Source organism: Neopelma chrysocephalum, unplaced genomic scaffold, assembly GCF_003984885.1.
Source record: "Neopelma chrysocephalum unplaced genomic scaffold, ASM398488v2 Primary Assembly neopelma1_361, whole genome shotgun sequence".
Lineage (NCBI taxonomy): Eukaryota > Metazoa > Chordata > Aves > Passeriformes > Pipridae > Neopelma > Neopelma chrysocephalum.
Window position 1 is genome coordinate 861,764 of NW_020898025.1, and position 19,949 is coordinate 881,712.

At 54.0% G+C, this 19,949-nt stretch overlaps 3 protein-coding genes across 7 annotated transcripts; 1 reads left to right on the plus strand and 2 right to left on the minus strand.

Annotated features, from left to right (window-relative positions):
* Positions 1–260: 260 nt before the first annotated feature.
* On the minus strand, positions 261–2,578 carry SLC30A2 (solute carrier family 30 member 2). The gene is made up of 8 exons (XM_027705920.1): positions 2,514–2,578; positions 2,139–2,338; positions 1,757–1,903; positions 1,411–1,564; positions 1,163–1,319; positions 819–924; positions 589–723; positions 261–470 (listed from the first exon to the last, which is right to left on the minus strand). Exons 1-8 carry the CDS (start codon positions 2,561–2,563, stop codon positions 325–327), a joined length of 1,095 nt encoding a protein of 364 aa, XP_027561721.1. The 5' UTR covers positions 2,564–2,578; the 3' UTR covers positions 261–324.
* Positions 2,579–3,816: 1,238 nt separating this feature from the next.
* Positions 3,817–7,148, minus strand: TRIM63 (tripartite motif containing 63). 2 transcript variants are annotated; one of them, XM_027705918.1, is made up of 9 exons: positions 6,963–7,148; positions 6,687–6,853; positions 5,335–5,503; positions 4,948–5,043; positions 4,551–4,784; positions 4,359–4,381; positions 4,132–4,256; positions 3,945–4,019; positions 3,817–3,847 (listed from the first exon to the last, which is right to left on the minus strand). In XM_027705918.1, the coding sequence occupies exons 1-9, from the start codon at positions 7,119–7,121 to the stop codon at positions 3,837–3,839; spliced, it is 1,059 nt and encodes a 352-aa protein (XP_027561719.1). In that variant the 5' UTR covers positions 7,122–7,148; the 3' UTR covers positions 3,817–3,836. The 2 variants fall into 2 exon arrangements, with proteins under 2 accessions (XP_027561719.1, XP_027561718.1); XM_027705917.1 differs by having other exon boundaries at positions 3,945–4,022.
* Positions 7,149–9,934: 2,786 nt separating this feature from the next.
* PDIK1L (PDLIM1 interacting kinase 1 like) lies at positions 9,935–18,070 on the plus strand. Of its 4 annotated transcripts, none has more exons than XM_027705924.1 (3): positions 9,935–10,016; positions 11,818–12,119; positions 14,854–18,070. In XM_027705924.1, exons 2-3 carry the CDS (start codon positions 11,835–11,837, stop codon positions 15,592–15,594), a joined length of 1,026 nt encoding a protein of 341 aa, XP_027561725.1. In that variant the 5' UTR covers positions 9,935–10,016; positions 11,818–11,834; the 3' UTR covers positions 15,595–18,070. The 4 variants fall into 4 exon arrangements, with proteins under 4 accessions (XP_027561725.1, XP_027561724.1, XP_027561723.1 ...); XM_027705923.1 differs by having other exon boundaries at positions 9,941–10,016; positions 10,739–12,119; XM_027705922.1 differs by having other exon boundaries at positions 9,944–10,016; positions 10,736–12,119.
* The last annotated feature ends 1,879 nt before the right edge of the window (positions 18,071–19,949 follow it).

Genomic DNA, 19,949 nt, shown 5'->3' on the forward strand with positions numbered 1-19,949 from the left:
TGAGAGCAAGGCCAGTGTGTCCTTCCCCCAGCTGGGATGGGTCCACCCACAGCACCAGGCACTCCAGCACCCCACTGCCTCACAGCGCTCCCCGGAGAAGGGAAAAGGGGTGTTTTAGCTGCCTTACCCCCCAGCTGAATAGAAACAGGGAATATTAAGGCTGCTGGCTTCCAACAGCTGCTGCCCTCCGGCTTCCACAGCCCTGGGTCTGCCCTTGGTTCTTACAGATACTAGAGATAACACCCTGATACCAGACCCAACACCCATGTGCTCTGCTTTATTTTCCACACATAAGAAGTTTCCCCTGGGAAAGGAGCAGAGGAGTCAGTCGCGGGGGGGCTGGCATTCCCGGCAGTCCCTCATCTCCTCGGAGTAGCTCTCCACCTGGATAGTGGTGGTGTGGAAGTGGAAGGTGCCCTGCAGCCGGGAGCTGGCCTCCTCCAGCACCTCCTGCGCGCTGGCAGCCGCGTCTGCGGGGAGCGAGGGAGGGGCTGTGGGTGAACCCTGACCCCCCCACCCCGTGTGGGGATGGAAAGGGAAGAGACGTGGGGGTGTGGGTGACCCCTGACCCCCCCTTGGGATACTCACTGATGGCGATGTGCACCGAGAGCAGGGGCTGTGTCGCCGTCAGCGCCCAGATGTGGAGGCTGTGCACAGCCTCCACCCCCCGCACCCCCAGCAGCGTCTCCCGCACCGCGTTGAAATCCATCCCTTTGGGGGTCCCTGGGGAGGGAGAGCCATGGGCGCTGCAGGGAGAGGGACCACGGCACCCATGGGTGACCCCACGGCCCAGATTCCCCCTCCCGGTGGGTCCCCACCTTCCATGAGGACGAGGAGGACGTCGCGCAGGATGGTCAGCGTCGTCCCCAGCACCAGCGCGGAGAAGAGGAAGGTGCAGATGGGATCCACGAACTTGTAATTGGGCTGGAGAGGGTGGGAGAAGGTGAGGCCTCCCTGGAAACATCATCTCACCCCAAACTCCCAACAGCACCAGCAAGCAGGGGACAGTCTCACCCCTATGTCTCCGTTAGAGAGAGAGATAGAGACCATCAGAGACAGAGACCCCTCTATCTCTGTCTCACCCCTCTGTCTGGCCAGGGCTGTCTGAAGCTGCTGCCTCCATGTCCCCAAGCATCCCCTTTGCCCCTGGTAACACCCAGACCTTGAAGAAGATGATGTAGGACGCGATGAGGACACCAACACTCTGCAGCAGGTCCCCCACGACGTGGACGAAGGCGGCGCGGACGCTGGCGCTGGGCTGCTCGCCGGCTGCCCCGTGGCTGTGCCCGTGCCCTGTCTGGTGCAGAGCCAACCCCATCCTGCGGGCAGGACAGTGGTGACACCCCCAGGGGCCACCAGGCACAGGGAGGGGACACCCAGGGAGGGCAGGAGGCAGCTGGCCATACGTACACGGTGTTGACGGCCACGGCACAGGCGGAGGTGATGAGCATGACCCCACCCTCGATGTCGTAGTCACCTGAGAGCAGGCGCTGGGCTGCCAGGTAGACCAGGACCCCCGTGACCACCCAGATGGAGAGCACGGAGAGCAGGGCCCCCAGGATCTCTGTGGAGAGACCCCCCACCCCACATTGTTGCTTCGCCGCTGTGCCAAACCTGAGCTCCCTTCCGGGCTCTCCAGCAGCATCGGGGTGTGGGATGGGCACCCAGCACCCAGTCCCCAGGGGCAGAGCACCCTGGGATGCTCTGAGTGCTCCCTGGGGTTCCTGGGAGCTGGATGGTGGTGCCACCCCGTTACCTGCCCGGTGCCAGCCGAAGTTCATGGTTTTTGTGGGTGGGCGCGAGGACACCCAGAGTGCAAAGAGGCTGATCATGATGCTGGCAAAGTCCGTCAGGAGGTGGGCTGCGTCCGTCAGGATGGCCAGGCTGTGTGCCAGGTACCCCCCTGCGGAGAGGGGACATCAGTGGGCACATCGGGGTGGCCTCCCACCCCGAGGCAGGCACAGGCCAGCTCACCCCATGCCACAGTGGGGGCCCCACTGTGTGTTTTGACCCACTGAAAACCCGCAGGGACCCCTGCCTGCACCCACAGCAGGGAATCAGGACAAGAGGGGCTGCGGGCACCCACTCAGGGTGACCGCACAGGGACCAAACCCCCGGACCCCGGACCCACCACTCACCCACGGCTTCCCCCACCATGAAGACGAGGCAGATGCCAGCGGCCAGGTAGAGCTTCCTGCGCGCCCGCCGCTGCTGCCCGGGGTGTCCGTCGGGCCCCCGGGTGTGGCAGTGCTGGCCGTGCCGTGTCCCCAGCTCCAGGGCGGGCGCCTGTCCCTGCACCGAGTTGTGCCCGTTCTTTTGCTCAGCCCCCACGTAGGACCTGCCGGGCAAAGGGGTGGTTGGGGAGACCCGGGGGGGATTTTGGGGAGGGGCTTAGACCCTGAATGCCCCTTCCCCCGCCCCTTTCCCGGCCAGGTGACTCCGGGAGACCCCGCTTTGGAGCTCCACAGGGAAGAGGGATCCAACATCCCCAGCCTCGCCGGGTACCCCCCTACCCGGCTGCGCCCTCGCTCAGGAGGTGCCGTTTCTCCTCGCCGGCTGCCATCCTCCTCCGGGCTGGGGGGCTCGGGGCGGGTGACCCCGGCGTGTGGCCGGCGCTGGTGGCAGCCGGTGGCCTCGGATCGTGTGGAGCGCCGGGATTCGTGTGCAAATCCCGGCTGGAGGAGGGACAGCCAAGCCGGCTGCAAAGCGCCCGCCGCCGCCGCCGCCTTGACCCGGGGTGGGCCCCCTCACCCGGCACCTGGAGGGGGAGATTCCTCTGCGCCCCCCCCATTGCACCCCCAAGGAGCTGCACACCAGGGCGTGGATGCAGCCCCCGAGGCGGGGGGGGGATGGAGCATCCCCGTGTCCCCCCCCCAAAAGGCTCCTGGTGACACCCCTCCCTGACTTGGGGAGCCCTCGGAACCCCCCAGTTTAGATCCAGCTGCGGAGCAACCATGTGATGGATAAGCCTGGAGCCAGACCTGCCCCCAGCAGCGACTCCTGCCCCCCTGCTCTGGGTGAGCAGCACTAATTACCCTGGGGCTAATTGCAATTGTGACTCAGCCCAGGGCACTGCTGTAGGCCCTGCCTCAGTTTCCCCTTGGCCCCTGCTGAGCCAGGCTTATACTTTTTTCAGGAGAAAAGCATCTCTGGTGTATTTTGCATTTATCGTGTATTTTTGCATTTATGGTGTATTTTTGCATTCAAGGTGTATTTTTGCACTTGTGTGAGCTCAACCAGCAGCAAACCAGCAGCTCGATGCCAAGACCATCCCCATTTTGGGGACTGGCACAGCCTGGAGCATCCTCAGCCCTCTCTGTGCCACATTTCCAACCCCAGGCAAGCACATCCCATTGCCAGGAGATAAATCCTGCAGGGTGCTGACCTGTTATATCCCCGGGCAGGAGGCCAGGCCCGCGTGCCAGCGCTGCCAGAGGTGCTAACGAGGCTGGAAATTAAGAGTTGGATTGGAGGTGTCCCTCTGCCACGCCAAGACCTGGCAGGGCCACCAGTGATGGCACCATCCTGGCAAACCCACCCACAAGCCAAGACGGGAGAGGCGAGGAAGAAATAACCACCCGAACCACCAGTTTTTTTTCTTTACAAAATAACACAAATTTCAAATCCGTGACAATTATATACAAAAAAAAACAAGGAAATTACAAAACGTGCGGAATTGTCCTGTTTGCACCCGTATGGAAAAGTGTCCTGTGCTGGAGCAGGCGCCGGCTCTCCGGGCTGCCGGTCTCTGCGCCGTGTCCCCCCCCCAATCCTGAATCCACCGCCAGACATCCCGTGCCCGCGGCGTTTCTCCTGTGCTGGCAACATCGCTGTGGCTACTGGGAAGCTGCCAAGGAAGAGGGTAGGAGGGTTAAGGGGAATCCAAGCCCCCCAAAGCTCCCCTAGGGGCTGAGGGTCCCAGTGGGGTGGGCTTGGCTTCTTACCCATCACTGTCCTCTCGGGCGCTGTGTCCTCCTCCACCTCTTCCTCCTCCCCATCAAAGTATTCCTCGTCTTCCTCTGCTGCAAACAAGCCACCAAATGTCACCAGGAGCCACCAGGAAATGCAACGGGTGTCACTGGGTTAGTGGGAGTTGGTAAAGGGGTGTCAGGGGGTCGGGGGCTGAATTACCGGGGTCGAAGTCCAAGGCACGGACGGCGTCAGTGAGGTGGTCCAGGCTCACGGAGAAGGCATCCATGCTCTCATATCCCTGCTGAATCTTCTCCAGACGACCACCCTTGGAGGCCTCCACGATCCTGGGCAGGGAAAGCATGGATATGTGTGTCCCTGTCCCGTGGCCAAATCCTGCCCATCTGTGGGGCTGGAATCACTGGATTTTCCCCAGTTTGAGCACTTACGTTTTGATGAGCTGCTTCGCATTCTGTGTGGAGAGAGGCGGAGATGGAGGAGAAGGAGAAGGAGAAGGAGAAGGAGAAGGAGAAGGAGAAGGAGAAGGAGGTGAGTAAAGCCACAAGACAGCCACCAGGATGTCCTCGACAGTAGGACCCCATGTGGGCACCAGCAGGGAGGGAGAAGTTTGGGGGTCTCACCATGAGGAAGGCAGCTCCCCCGGTCTCCTCCGCTGCCTGGATGGCCGTTTCCACCAGCCGGCTTGACTTCTCCAGCTGCTCCTTGTACTGGCAGATGAGGCTCTGGATGAAGGCTGTCTTTTCTCCCTGCTCCTGGGAGATGCGCTGCAGCAGCTCCGACTTCTTCTCCTCCAGCAGCGCTGCCAAGGCGTCGAAGCGAGCGCACAGCTCCCGCTTGGCCGCCTCGCTGTTCTCCTGTGGGGACAGGGGACAAAAGAATGCCACCTGTGTGTCCCTTCAGCACCAGCAGCACCCCCAAGGCTTCCCTGCTCCGTGGGCTCCAGCTCCCTCCCGGCCATCCCCGGCTGATGTTTCATCCCCGGGTGTTTGGGGGGTTCCTTTTCCCCTCTTCCCTCACCTCGGTGCTCTGGCATGAGTCCTCCAGCTGGGAGATGATGGTCTGGATCCGGTCATTCCCCGCCACCAGCATGGAGATGCAGTTGTTCAGCTCAGTCTGGGGAGGGACAGACACAAACAGCTTTAACTCCTGCGGGGTTGAGGACTTCCCCCATCCCGACATGGGGACGGGCTGGGCATTGCTTGTCCCCAGCTCTGCTCCCCCACATCCCCCACAAGCCACAGCTGCTCTAAATATAGTCTGTCTCCTGGGCGAAGTCACCCGGGGGGCTATTAATACCCTGTGAGCCAATCCCAGTGTTATTTGTGACTGTCCTAGCTCAGCACATCGCCCCAGGACCAGCCGTGTCACCCGCAGCCCCCCCCCCTCGTGTCCCCCCCTCGTCACCTTCTGGCCCTGGAAGATGGTTTGCAGAGGGGCGACCTCGCAGTCCTTGTGGGCACCGAAGACTTTGCACATGGAGCAGGTGGGGACCTCGCAGGTGACGCAGTAGATGTTGATCCGCTCGTCCTCGTGCTCCTTGCACATGGGGTGCTCCCCCTTTTTCAGTGGCCTGCTGGAGAGAGCGGCACAGCCACAGTGACGTCCCTGTCACGGTGTTGTGACCCCATGGGGGTGATGTCCCCACTGCAGGGACATCCCTGCCGTGATGATGTCCCACTGCACCATCACCCCCACTGCAGCGACACCCCGCTGGTGCTGCACGGTCACCCCAAAATCAAGTCCCCTGGAAAAAGGCCAGATCCTGCCATAATCCCACACTCGCTCCCTTTAGGAGCCACCAAACTCTGTGCCTCTGTAAGCCCCAAGCCCAGTAAGTCCCAGTTTAAAGCCCTGTGTCACTGGGCATGGCAGTGGTTGGCACTGGAGGAAGGGGGGGCTCCGGGCTGCGCTCCAGGGACGCTGCACAAGGACCTAAATTTAGCCCAGTGCTGCCCGGATTTATTGTCACCCATCGCGTGACCAGGGTGGGGGCTCCCAGAAACCCCCGGGAGGTCCCAGACGGGGGCTGCAGCCAAATCATCCCGTCTACAGCAAGGAGGGACATGGGGACAAGCCAACTCTCTGAAGCAAAGACAGGGCTGGGCCCCCCGAACCCCCCCAGCGTCTGCTGACACCTGCCACGTGCCATCGTCCCCGTCCCCATGGCTCTCACACAATATTTACAGCAGTTCAGGGAATTTGGCCAGGGCCACTGCTCTGCCTCGAGAACCTGTGACCCCCCTGTCCCCCCTCCAGCTTCATGTTTGCCCCCCCAAACTGTCCTTCTTCCTCTTATCAGCTTCAGTGCCTGCTGTCATGAGCAGAGCCTGGATTTGTCCCCCACACCTCTTATCTCCCGCCCAACACTCCAACAAGAGCATTTCAGGGGGAAACAGGACTTGCTCTACTGTCACCACCCTCCCCCCAGGGACCCACCACCCCCCTGAGCTGCCCAGAGACAAAAACTGCTCTGGACAGGGGAGAGAATTGGATTTGGGGAGAAAGATTCGGGTCAGGGGAGGAAGTTTTAAGTCAGGAGAAGTTTTGAGACAGGAGGAAGATTTTGGTCAAGGGGGGAAGATTTGGGTCAGGAGAAGAAGATTTGAATCAGGGACCACTGAGCCAGCAGAAAACCTCCCAATTTCTCAGTCTCCCGTGGTCTCAGGGATGGTGCTGGGGCATGGGAGGGGGGCGTCCCCGCATCCCCACATCCCCATATCCCCATGTCTCAGTCAGCCACGTCCACCTGTGCCTACCTGGAGCACTCCTGCTTGTAGATGTCAATGATGTTCTCCACCAGCAGGTTCCTCTGCAGCCCGTAGACCCCGTGACGGTCCAGCAGCACCTCGTGGCGGCACGACGGGCACCGGAACCGGCCCCCCGAAATCAGACTGCCCCGGCTCTGCCAGTACGGGTTGGCAGCCTGGGAGGGGGAGATGAACAATGTCAGTGTCTCCACAGCACCACGACCACCCCGACAACCTCCAGCCCGGGCAGGGGGACGGAACAGGTGCAGGGGACCCTCGTCTCACCTGGAAGACGTCGTTGGCGCACTTGCGGCAGAGGTTGTGCTGGCAGGGCAGGATCACCACCGGCTTGCTGAACATCTCCAGGCAGATGGGGCAGATGAGCTGCTTCTCCAGGCTCTCCATGGGGCTGCCATCCTGCAGGATGCCTGCTTGGAAATCCATTGCCTTGTCAGCGCGCTCCTCTCACCGCTCTCGGCTGCTGTCACCCCTCGTCCCGCTATTTATAAGTCGCTCCCTGGTCACGCGGATCCAAATCCCGACGCGGCGTCGGGTGTCCGAGGAAGCAGCACCTGTCACACGGTGGTGAGCCATAGGGGAGCTGGTGGTGGTAAACAAGATGGGGACAGGCTGTCCAGGAGGCCCTGCCCGTCCGTGCCGTGGACGTGCCTCAACCAGAGCAGGGGAGTAAACAGGGCCGGGCTCTGCCCCGGGGCCAAAGGGTTGCACACCGTGGGGACAGCACGGCCAGATCCATGGCTGCACCCCAAAACAGCGTCGAGGTGGGGGCAAGGAGGGGCAAAAAAACAACCCTGTTATTGTTAGGACATTTTGATGGAGCACGGAGTGGGGGTGGCTTGTATGGAGCATCTCTCTTTGCCCACCCCAAAATGTGACCACTTCTGGGGAGAAAACAAGCGCCTCACCAGTGGGTCCCCATGTGCTTGGAGGGGAGAGGCAGCTCCAGGGAGACACGCCCGGCATATGCACCAGGGTGTCCCCTCTCTAAGCAAGGATCAGGGGGGTCCTCTGTGTCCCCAGATGCAGGGAGGGCTGCTTGGGCCCTCCATGACCCCTGTGCTGGTGTCATGGCCATGACCCAACTGGCTCCTCCGCTGGGTTTCAAAACCTGACCCAGAAAAGGGGTCAGCAGGCAAGCACACTCTGAAAACAGCCCCAGCACACAGTGCCCAGCTGGCGTGGCCATAAACAGGGTATCGGGTCAAGGGCCAGTGCCCGGCCACAGGGAGACCTGTCAGCACGGGCAGCTGCACCGGGAGAGGGGTAATTCTAGCCCTGTCATCCATGGGTCACACCGGGGGGGATGAGGTGGGGCTGCTGCAGTGCCCACAGCGACTGCGGGCAGGAGAGGTGGGTGCAGGGGTAAGGGGGTGCACAGGGGTAGGAGTACGTGGGTGCCGGGATACATGGATGGGGATGCGCAGGGGTACTTGGGTGCAGGAGATATGTGGGTGCAGAGGGGTATGGGTGTATGGGTGGATGGGTACATGTGGGCACACAGGTACATGGATCCACAGGCACACAAGTTCATGGATACACAGGTACATAGATGCACAGGCACACGAGTACATGAATGCACAGGTACATGGATGCACAGGCACACAAGTTCATGGATACAGAGGTACAGAGATGCACAGGCACATGGGCACATGGATACACAGGTACATGGATGCCCAGGTATATGGATGCTCAGGTATATGGATACACAGGCACACAGGTACACGGATACACAAGTACATGGATACAGAGGTACATGGATACACAGGTACATGGATGCACAGGCACACAAGTACATGGATACACAGGTACATGGATGCACAGGTATACGGATGCACAGGAATATGGATACACAGGTACATGGATGCCCAGGCATATGGATGCACAGGCACACAGGTACATGGATGCACAGATACATGGATACACAGGCATACAGGCCCATGGGTACTCAAGTGCCCAGGCACACGGTGTCTGGGTACACAGAGCCCGTTCCCGTTCCTCCCCCAGCCCGGCAGCCCCTCAGCTGTTTTGGGTGCTCCTTCCGGACCGGCTCACATGTCCAGCAAGTGACTGTGCTGGGACTGGCCAAGCACATCTTGCAAAACTGTCCTCGTTTCGGCACTTGGGGCTCTTCCAGTGAGACGCTGGCACAGGAGCAGGGCTGGCTGGGCACAGGGGAGGGCAGCACGGGGGGCAGACACCGGGAGTGGGACACTCAGATGTGCACCCACGACCTGCCCCTGTGCAGGGTTGACATTGATTAACTAATTGCTTCTGGACTCGATTAAGGAGATTCACAGGAATGGAGGGGTTGTAATGCCCTAAGCAGCTTTCCAAACCCACAAGGGGCTTGTTGGCCCCTAATTGGCTTGGGGCAGCTTAGGCAGGACTGAGGGCACTAATCACCCCTGGGCTCCTTCCCAATTAACCCCAGAGAGCCCATTGTGGGACTTATCTCCCTCTGCTTGTCTCTGCAGGGCTCCAAGCTGTGGGTGGCCCTGGCTTCTCCCAAAATGGTCCTGTGGTGGCTGAGCAATGGTTGAGGAGACAGCAGGGGCCATGACAGGAGCCCTGTGCCCCCCAGCTCCTGGGCATGGGGGGCACCTCCAGCCCTGCAGCCTGTGGAGGAAGAGGGGCACAGAAAGGGGCAACAGCTCTTGTGTCCCTGCCACACAAAGCCAGACCACAAACAAGGGCAAGAGGGGCTATACTGATTTTTTTCTGGATGCCAAGCAACAAATCACAGAATCCTGGAATGGTTTGGGCTGGAAAGGACCTTAAAGATCAACTCGTTCCATGCCCTGTCATGGGCAGGGACACCTTCCACTAGCCCAGGTTGCTCAGAGCCCAATCCAACCTGGCCTTGGACACTTCCAGGGATGGGGCAGCCACAGCTTCTCTGGACAACCTGTGCCAGGGCCTCCCCACCCTCACAGGGAAGGATTCTCCCTAATTAATAAAAGGGGGGAAATCATATAAAATAATAAAATTATAAATAATTTAATAAATGTTTAATAAAATTTTAATAAACATAATAAAACATTTATACTCATTATAATAATATTATTTAATAAATATAATTAATAAATGAATGGGAGTGGGCCGGGCCGGGGGGGCACTAGGACCGCGCGTCCCCTCGCACGCTGGGCCCGCCCACCTCTTCCCTCTCCCCGCCCCCTCTCCCCGCTGACCAATCGAAGGGGCCGGTGGCGGAGGGATGGGCGTGATCATTGGTGGGCGTGGCGGGCGTGGGCGTGGCCAGCGCTGAGGGGAGGGAGCGCAGCCCTAAGATGGCGGCTGGGCCGCGGCGGCGGCGCTGAGGTAACGCGGCTCCTCCCGGCCCGACCCGGCTCGGGGGCGGCGGGTCCGGGCGGCCCCACATCCCCCGGCGGGGGTCACAGCGGGGCGGGATCCGCGCTGCGGGCGCGAGGGGCCCAGTGGCCGCGGCAGCGGGCAGGGCCCGGCGGGCCGGCAGCGGCACCCCCGGTGATTCCCCTCACAACCGCAGGTGCGGCCGCCGCGAGCAGGAGGGGGGCACTTACGTTATTTATGCCATTTATATAATTTACATTATCTACATTAGTTACAATGTTTTTATTATTCCATAATTATCGCCGCTAACGAGGCGGGCGGCGCTTCCCGGGCCCTCAGGAGCGAGCGGGAGCGCCGGCCCAGTGTGGCCGCCCCGGGCAGCAGGGAGACACTTATATCATTTATATCACTTATATCACTTACATTATTTATATTATTCCACCATTACGGCGCTAACGAGGCGCTTTCCCCCCCGCAGGAGCGAGGGGAGGAGGAGCCCCGGGGCTGGGCTCGGTGACAGGGGGGCGTTCGCAGCTTTGAACCCGGGGTGACCGTGTTCGAGTAAAGTGTTTTCCTCGGGGGTTGTTTTGGCAAATGTGCATCGCAGAGCTTTGCTGGAAGGTTAAAATATCTGTGTAGCGATTGCCTGAGACTGATGATACCTTTTTTCTCTCTCTTTTTCTTTTTTTTTCTTTTTTTTTCCTTAAAAAAAAAAAAGATAACTAAAGCAGTGGAAATACTTGAAAGCTTCCTACTAATAACAGGCTGTTTCAGTGTGGTCGTTATTGCCTGGTTTACTCACATAAAGAGAATTACCTTTATCACTGGCAGTCTTAAAGCTATTTTAGTTCTGATCTATTAGTGTGATTTTATTTATTTATTTTTTGGGTTTGCGTTTTGTTCTGTTTGACCAGTGATCCTTGGCCAGCCAGGCTTTATTTTTTTTAATTTATTCCTGTCTGTAGTCAGTGTCCTGTTTTGGTTTGGTTGTGTGAAGGTGGTGCTGGTGTTTGGTTTGTAATCTTGCAGGGAAGTGTGCAGGGAGGGTCATAAATCTGTAGCAGGGTTTGGTGGCTTTTCTTTTTTTTCTCTGTGTGTGTTTGTGTGTCTCATTTTACTTTTAGAGCAATATCTGAACTGTTTTGCTTTGCTCTGTTGAGCAAAAGTGAAAGTTAGATGCTGGGTACAAACTTCTGCAATCAGTTACCCTTTTTAACTTTGTGTAACTGTAGATTCCTCATGCTGGGGAGACTTGATGAAAAATCAGTTACATTAAAAACATAAATGGGGAGCGATCCAAGTTCCCTCTTTTCTTAGTAAAAGAGCTTAATTATAACAGAAACATTTACTCCCGCAGTCACCTCCATAAAAAGCAGTTAATTAAATCTGTTACTGCCCAACCACGGGCTTCAACTGGAACCTCCTGCTCTCCAGGCTGGATGGGGAGCATGACACCCTCCTGTTATTCCTGCAGATGCTCATGGAAGACACAGAGGGAGAGGAGCAGGAACGTTCACGATAGTCCTGTCTCGGCACGATACCAGTCTAGGTTTGAACTGTTGCCACCTTGAAAACTGGGCTGTATTTGAAATCTTAATGAAAAAAAATGATGTAACTCCACTTTTACCTGGTCCGTGGCAACAGCTGCAGGTTTTATGGGATAGCTTCTGGAATGTTCTAGCAATCCAACCCCGCGTTCATGGCAGGGTCTGGATAGGCTGCCACGCCAAAACCCCCCTTACGGGGGGGAAAATACAGCCCAGTTCTTGTTCCTAAGTTTTAGTTCTGTGGGTTTTTCCCCCTTCCCCAGAACCTTTGCTCTTGAAGATGGTGAGTAGCCAGCCTAAGTACGATCTAATTCGGGAGGTTGGTCGTGGCAGTTATGGTGTGGTGTACGAAGCAGTCGTCAGGAAGACCTCGGCACGGGTCGCGGTGAAAAAGATCCGGTGCCACGCGCCGGAGAACGTGGAACTGGCTCTGCGGGAGTTCTGGGCACTTAGCAGTATCAAGAGCCAGCATCCCAACGTCATTCACCTGGAGGAGTGCATCTTGCAGAAAGATGGCATGGTGCAGAAGATGTCCCATGGCTCCAGCTCCTCCCTTTATTTACAGGTACACAAAAGCCGAGGGAATGGGGTGGAAGGAATTCCTGGCGGTGTGTCAGCTGGGGGGGAAGGAGGTGGGGCAGCCAAGGTGGTGTTTGTGAGGTGTGCTCAGTTAGGAGAGGGTGTTGTTTGCACTGCTGACGCCCCAAAATTAATATGTATCTTGTCATTTGAAGCCCTGCTGCTCTAAAAGACTCCAGGTTCTGTATTTAATGCAAATCTGCTTTAATGACTTGAGGAAGCCCCACAGGTAAACCCGGGGGAGCTACAGGCTGTGGTGTCCCCTGGCAGCAGGTTAAGGAGCAGACATGCACTGATGTCTTGGGACAGAGCTCTGAGGAATTTCATCTCAGGTGTCCTTGGAAGAGGAAGTCACTGTCTTGATTTAGGAAGCCAACACTTAAAATTCTTTCAGAAACAATAAGGCAATTGGTAGCACGTCATGAGCTGTTTGCTTTTTTGGATAAATACTAATCTCTCAAAAGAGTGGTAAAGGCATGATAAATAAGGGAATAAATATCACTCTGAAAGTGTCCTTTAAGTTTAAAGATGTGTACTTTTGAGGAATAAGAAGCACTAGAAAGACTTTGAAAGATATTCTAATTAATTCCCTTGCGAAGAAGCTGCAGAAACTTGTGTCTCTGGTTGAAAAAGTCAGTAGCCTGCTCAGCGTTTGTGTTATCCCTGGTCAGCTTTTATCACTTCAGTTTTTACTGTCATTCCTGCATGTCTGATGTGGACCTTTTGTTGGTGGAGATCCAGGTGACAGCCCTTCAGATCCCGCTGTGCTGGGTGCTGTCCGAGCCTGAGAACGAGGATTCTTGGCTTTTTGAACTCCCTGCCCTTGGGAGTTGCCACTGATTTTGCTTTCATGAAGGGATTAGGCTAAAACAACACCGGCCAGCTCGGGTGGGAGAAATTAATGCTTTACCTCCCTGGTTGGTGGTGGAGCTGTGAGGGATTGTGTGGGCAGATGTGCAGGGAGGAGCTTAAAAACCCCCAGGGCAGAACTGCAAGGTGGGGAAGAGCTTCCAGATCACCCAGAGCACTGGTTTGGATCGTGAGGAGGGCGGCACATGGACCTGGCCCCTGCCTGGTGCAAGCTCCACAGATTGTTTTCCTGCTCCAGAGAGAAGAGCAAAGGGCAGAGCGGAGCTGACTGTGACTGGGGTCACTTTGTAACAGCCTGGGCTAAAGGGAGGACAGTCAGCCCTCCCTGGGCTTGGCCCCTCCTGTCCCCAGTGATGTTACAGAGCTGTGTGTGAGGAAGCAGGGGAGGGGGTTTCAGTGTCTCCTGAAGGGCTTTGGGGCAGATGCTTTGTGTCAGCCAAACCAAATCTGTAGGGTTTGAGTCCTAAGCAAGCCTGGTCTCCTGGAGCTTTGCTGTTGTCAGAGATACAGAAGTGGATTTCGTTGTCTTAACTCTCAGAACAGATGCAAGTGCAGCGTCCGTGACTCCGGGGCGGGCAGAGCTGTGTTGGTGCTCACTTGGCAGAGGAGATGCCCTGCTCTCCTGAGATACCTTAATCTCACTGTTCCTGACTACAAACCCTAAATACGTCACTTTCTAGTTCTAACATGGATTTACTGTCTGGAGTTGGTGTGGGAAGACAGCTATAAATTACTACCAATTTTGCCCTTGGATGGAAAAGGCCACTTTTTTAAGCACTTCAAAATGCTTCCCTAAATATTAACTCATACCTTAATTTTTGAAAGCCGGTTTGGTTTATTATCCCTTGGTTTACTACTAACATAAATAATTGCAGGACTTACCTTGCAGAGCCTGCTAAGAGGCACCTCAGAGGAGCTGAAGAGGCAAATGTAGCTGTGTAAACAGGATTAGTAAAACTGATTGCTGGTTTTGCTTTGCTTTTTGTATGAAGCAGCTGCTAGACTTGTCTTCTAGAAAATAGCCTGTGGATAACGATGGTGGGAAAGGCACTACGTGCTCAGCTGTGCCTGGAGATTAGTGTTCTCCTGAGTTCAGGGATCCTGTGTTAACTTGCTGGAATTCATTAATGTGTAAGGAATGGAGAGCAGGCTTAAAAAATCTCTCGTGGAAGCAGGAGGTGAATGCAGCTGCGTGGAGTTACTTGTGAGACTTTGTTTATCCATGGAAGCTGTTGGCAAAATGGGTGGGACAGGCTTTGTCGGGGTGGGACACTGTCCAGCTGGGACAGATGGGAGGGCAATGGCCACTGAGTATCTTTGAAAATACTGTTATCAGGGTCGAGCTCTGCTGCTGGGCAGGAGTGTAAGCTTGATATGCTCTTCTTGGATGCAAATGAGGAGGCTGGCAAATATATTGTGATTTTTTTTTTTCCTGTTACATAAAAATTTTTGCATAAAGTTTTTTTTTCCCGCTGTTGCAATGTCTTGCTCTCTGGATTGTTGAGAGGAAGATCAACCAACCATAGAATGGTTTGGGTTTTAAGGAACCTTAAACCTCATCCTGTTCCACCCCCTGCCATGGATAGGGACACCTTGAGGTGCTTCCACTAGCCCAGGTTGCTCCAAGCCCTGTCCAACCTGGCCTGGGACACTTCCAGGGATTGGGCAGCCACAGCTTCTCTGGACAACCTGTGCCAGGGCCTCACCACCCTCACATGGAGGAATTCCTTCTGTATATCTCACCTAAACTTCCCCCCTTCATGAAGATCCAGATCTCATGCATTTTTCCATCATATCCTTAAATTCCCGTGATCATCAGGTAGTTATGACATTTCCTTTCCTCGTTGCAGCTTGTAGAAACCTCACTAAAAGGAGAGATAGCCTTTGACCCCAAAAGTGCTTATTACCTCTGGTTTGTAATGGATTTCTGTGACGGAGGAGACATGAACGAGTACCTGCTGTCCCGAAAGCCCAACCGCAAGACCAACACCAGTTTCATGCTGCAGCTCAGCAGCGCTCTGGCCTTCCTGCACAAAAACCAGATCATCCACCGTGATCTCAAACCCGACAACATCCTGATCTCCCAGAGCAGGACGGATGCCAGTGACTTGGAGCCTACCCTGAAAGTGGCTGATTTTGGGCTGAGTAAAGTTTGTTCAGCCTCAGGACAGAATCCCGAGGAACCGGTCAACGTAAATAAGTGTTTTCTCTCGACTGCCTGCGGGACCGACTTCTACATGGCCCCTGAGGTGTGGGAAGGACACTACACTGCCAAGGCAGACATCTTTGCCCTGGGAATTATCATCTGGGCCATGCTGGAAAGAATCACCTTCATAGACACGGAAACCAAGAAGGAGCTCCTGGGGAGTTACGTGAAGCAGGGGACAGCCATCGTCCCCGTGGGAGAGGCGCTGCTGGAGAACCCCAAGATGGAGCTGCTCATCCCCGTGAAGAAGAAATCCATGAACGCTCGGATGAAGCAGCTGATCAAGGAGATGCTGGCGGCCAACCCGCAGGACCGCCCGGATGCGTTTGAGCTGGAGCTGAGATTAGTCAACATAGCCTTTAAAGACAGCAGCTGGGACACGTGACCTGCCGCTCCTCGCCCAGCCCACGGTACAGCTTCATGGCAGGGGGAGGAACCGGCCTGAACTCACCTGCAGGGTGTAGTTTTTTCCCCAAATGAATCTCTCTTTGAGTTTCCCGGCAGGAATGTTGAGTTGGCCGTTGCATTGGTGTGTAAAGTCCCAGGTGTTGCGGGCCTGTGGGAGACGTGAGGATGTTCCTTTGTGTGTGCACTGGCAGCGGGATGTTGTAAGAGCTAAGACTTGATTTCCAGCAGTATGTCATGGAGTATTTCGTACATTCCAGTTTCCTATGTCAGTATTAGGAACTCTCATGGAAAAAAAACCACAAAAGATTTGCATGCTGGTAGTGCAAATCTTCAGGCTTTGTAATGTAATCTGTGTATATATTTATGTATATGAGTGACTGTGAGCGTGTGGCACTTAAATTATTTGCTGTGGGTCTGAATGATTGGGGTCTGCTAGAAAACTGGGGTGAAGAAGGTGCATGAGAAGCATTCCTTCTTCTCCAGGCCTGAATAACTTTATTATTTATTTTTGTTATCTAATGTTATCAAAGACTTGACTTTGTAAACAAAGCAATGCAAGGGGACCAGCAGTTTTTGAAGTGCTGAAGTGGCTGAGCTTGGCACTTAGAGCTTCATGAGCTCATCACCAAGGGAGTCAAATTAAAAATGTACAGTCAGGGGCTGGCATGGGCTGGTTCATTGATCATTTGATTTTGCTTTCTTCTAGTGATCAAATACTTTATTAATCAATTAATCTGCTCTCTGCTCTTGTGTCCACAATCCAATAGCACCTTGAGGATTTATAACAGCAGAGTACTGTGCCCTTACTTTATGGAAACAGGGATGAGGGAATCCAGCAGCATAATTTTAAGGTTCTTCAAAAGAGGGTGGCAGCACAGTTTTCCCATTAACTGAATCCAACTAATAATACTGGTCCTGGCCTTTTCCTGTCTGGCACTGCCCCCAGCCCAGTAGGGAAGAGGAGACAGAGGTGACTCTTTGTCCTGTAGAACCCACTCGTTCTCACACAGGGGAGAAAACTCAGTACCAGGTATGTGAAAGGTGGCATCCTTGGCTGATTATTTTTTTTTCTCATTATTATTATTATTTTTCCTCCTTTTAAAGAAGTAATATTTATTTAAAAGCACAGATGGTAGGGTGGAAAGCTTTGGAGCAGTTGGAAGCTGCTTATGCCCAGCTCCTGTTGCACAGAAGCAGATTGATACGCTGGGAGAGGTTTCACTGAGGCCACCTGACACTGCAGAGCAGACACAGGCTCTTTGTAACAGCACAACACTTTGTTCTTTTGGCTGCAGGACTGACCTTTCCCATCCAGTTTGACCTTTTGGAAAAAGCAGAGTCTTAAAACTGCCTTTAAAGCTACAGGAAAGGCCAGTTTTCTTAATAAATTCAATTTAATTTTTTTTTCTCCCCCACCCAGATCCTACCTGAAAAGGGCCACAAGCATTTCCTCATATAATTTGGTTCTTGGATACTGTTCCCTTTTAGTGCTGGGAGAGCAGTTTGGTCAGTCAGTGTTTATTCTGTCTGAGTGTGAATAAACAAAATACCATTTTTTTTTTTTTGGTTCAAATCAGAAAAATGATTTGACCAGACTTCTGAGACTTTACAGACCACACGTGGTTCTTACCTGGTGCTGTATGAGCTGCTGGCCATCACCCAGGTGGCCTTAATCCTTATTTCTTGTTATTTGCTTTCACTTCATCGTTTGAGGGAGTGATTCTCAGACAAACACTCTTTGCTTCTGTGCCAACACTGTTTCCCAGTTCTCACGTCTCATCAGGGTCATTGGATGAGTAAAGCTTGAAGGGGGTTTATAATTCCTCATGTTAAGCTTTGTAAAAACACAAACTTCCTCCTGTCCTGCCCCCCCCAAAAGTCAGACTCAAGCAGGTTATGAATCCACTGCAGAATAATTCTGCTCACCTTTGAGGTGCTCTGTAAATCATCTGATTCCCCTCTGAAGTATTTCACTGGACGTATTTCACTGCCTGCAGTGCAGAAACAAGGGAATGGCACAGGGAATTTTGGGGGGTTGGTTTTTTTTTTTGACTCCCAAAGCGTTTCTTTGCACTGATTGCCACTTTAAAGGTTGGGGGTACCTGAAATCCCTCTCATGGTGCTTATCCTCGCTGTTGGGTGACACTGGTAGTCCTTGAGGTCTGTGTTCTGTTTTGATTTTTTTTGTTGTCTGAGGTCTTTGTTTTTTTTTTAAAAAAAACAAACAAATAAATAAATCAAATTGTTGTAGCAGCTGCGAAGCCGTTCACCAGCGTGACACAAAGTCAAGATACTTTTCAGCACTTAGAAAAGATTTTTTTTCGTTGGTTTTGGCCACGTTTTTCTTTAAAAACTGTAAAATATATTTTATGGAGAATTTATAATGAGGAAAATTATTGTGTAATTTATTAAGTTCATGACTGTTTTTGAAATAAAATCTGAATTTCGATGAAGTTTTTGAACTTTGTCTGGGGAAATGATTCCAGTCAGCACAAGGTCATGCTCTGTGCTTCATCACAGTCATACCCTGAGTGATCCTGGGCTTGTGGAAGGTGCTGGCTTGGCTGAGGGCTGTGCTGCTCCTGCTGTTCTCACGTGGAATAAAGGTGAGGAAACACCATTCCTTAGACATGGCACAAAAGCATAGCAGTCTTTGCATGTTTTAATTAACAGTGCTCTGAACAAAGGGTTCTGCAGACTGGGAGTGGGAACAGTGCAAACTGGAAATGCTGTAAATTGGTTTCTCTTGCCATTTCTTATCCCTGCAACAAACCCAAGCCCAGTCATCCCTGTGCCCTGCACCGGTGGATTCCGGTGTATCCTGGTGCCAGAAATGGGCACATTCCCACCTGGCAGGTTGAATCAGTCAGTCAGTGCAGGCCTGGCACAAGAGAGGGGGGTTGGGATTTAGGTTATTTTTTTATTAGGGGGTAAAGACCGTAATTAAAGGAGAAGGTCACGCTGATTAGTTGCAAGAGTGGGGATTTTAAATATAGACACAAGTTGAATTCCTTCCCCACCAAATGAAGAAAAATAAACCTTATGTATATATATATATAAAGTATATATTATATATGTATTTATATAAGCTATACTTAAAATATATCTAGTCCATGGGGAGGGTGGGGAGATCTGCAAGGAACTGCCCTGGTGCAGAAATTAGATATAATTAAAGCTCCCTCCTGGCTCCAAGAACCCAACCTCTGCTTTGTTTTCCTTGTTCTGCAGAGCGCAGAGGCCTCGGGCCCCAACCTGCCCATCCCAATTCCCGGGGCAGGGCTTGGCTGGGCTTTGGGAACTCGCCTGGTTGGCGTTTGGGCTTCGCTTTGGTGTAAACTGAGCTTTCCTCGGCCCCGGCACAAACCGCGGCGTAAGGGCGGACGTTGCTTTGTGGGGGAGATAAAGTCCCGTCCGGGGAGCTCCGGCCGCTGTCCCGCCCCCTGGAAAGGTGCCCTCCCTTCAGGAAAACAACTTTTTTTTCTTCCCCCGGCACGCTCAGGTGGCCTTTGGACTGCGGGTGGCACAAACGAGCCGGTGGTTGGTGCGTGGCTTTTCCCTTTGCTCCACCGATATCCTGCGAATCCCTCCATGGGGTACGGATCCTTAACGTGGTTTGAATCCCTGCTGGTGGTTTGTGTGGTGAAGGGAAGGAGTTGGCCCACAGAGAACAAGTTTGGAGCATTTAAACACCAACTTGGGCCAATTTGGAGCATTTAAACCCCACCTTTAATGGGCAGTGCTGGCAGGGGCTGTTGGGCTTCCCCTTCGGTCTGGGGGGGCTGGTTGTGCAAAGTGCAATTTCTATTCTTTAACAGAAGGGATATAAATGCCACAAACCATTCAGAGTGCCTGAGAAGTGTTGGGAATACAAGGCTGAGCTGCTGCAAAGTGCTGTTTAGGAGCTCGGCAAGTGTTTTTGGGGGAGCCTGAAACCACATTTTTAGGGTCATGGAGGTGTCAAGTGACCTGAGGATGAGCAGGGGCACCACCATTTTATCACTGCAAGGGGAGCCACAGCCCAGGCCATGTTCCTGTTAAACCCCTTTGTTGCCAGAGGAATTTCCAGGTTATTTGGGTGCCTGAAGCAGCAGATAATTGCCTAAGGGCTGCAATCCCTAAGGAGCAGCCAGAGGGTCAGGGCTGAGCCATGGGGCTGAGCTGGCAGGTGGTGGCTGGAGCTGCAGCTCCCATCCCGGACTCCAGGGACAGCTTTGTGCTCTCCTGGCGGGAACTGCAGCTGCTCAGAGGCCTCTTTACTCTCAGATTTGAGACAAAAAGGGATGCAAACCAAAAACCTTTGCAGCAGGTGGTGGCCTCAGCCCAGATGTTCAA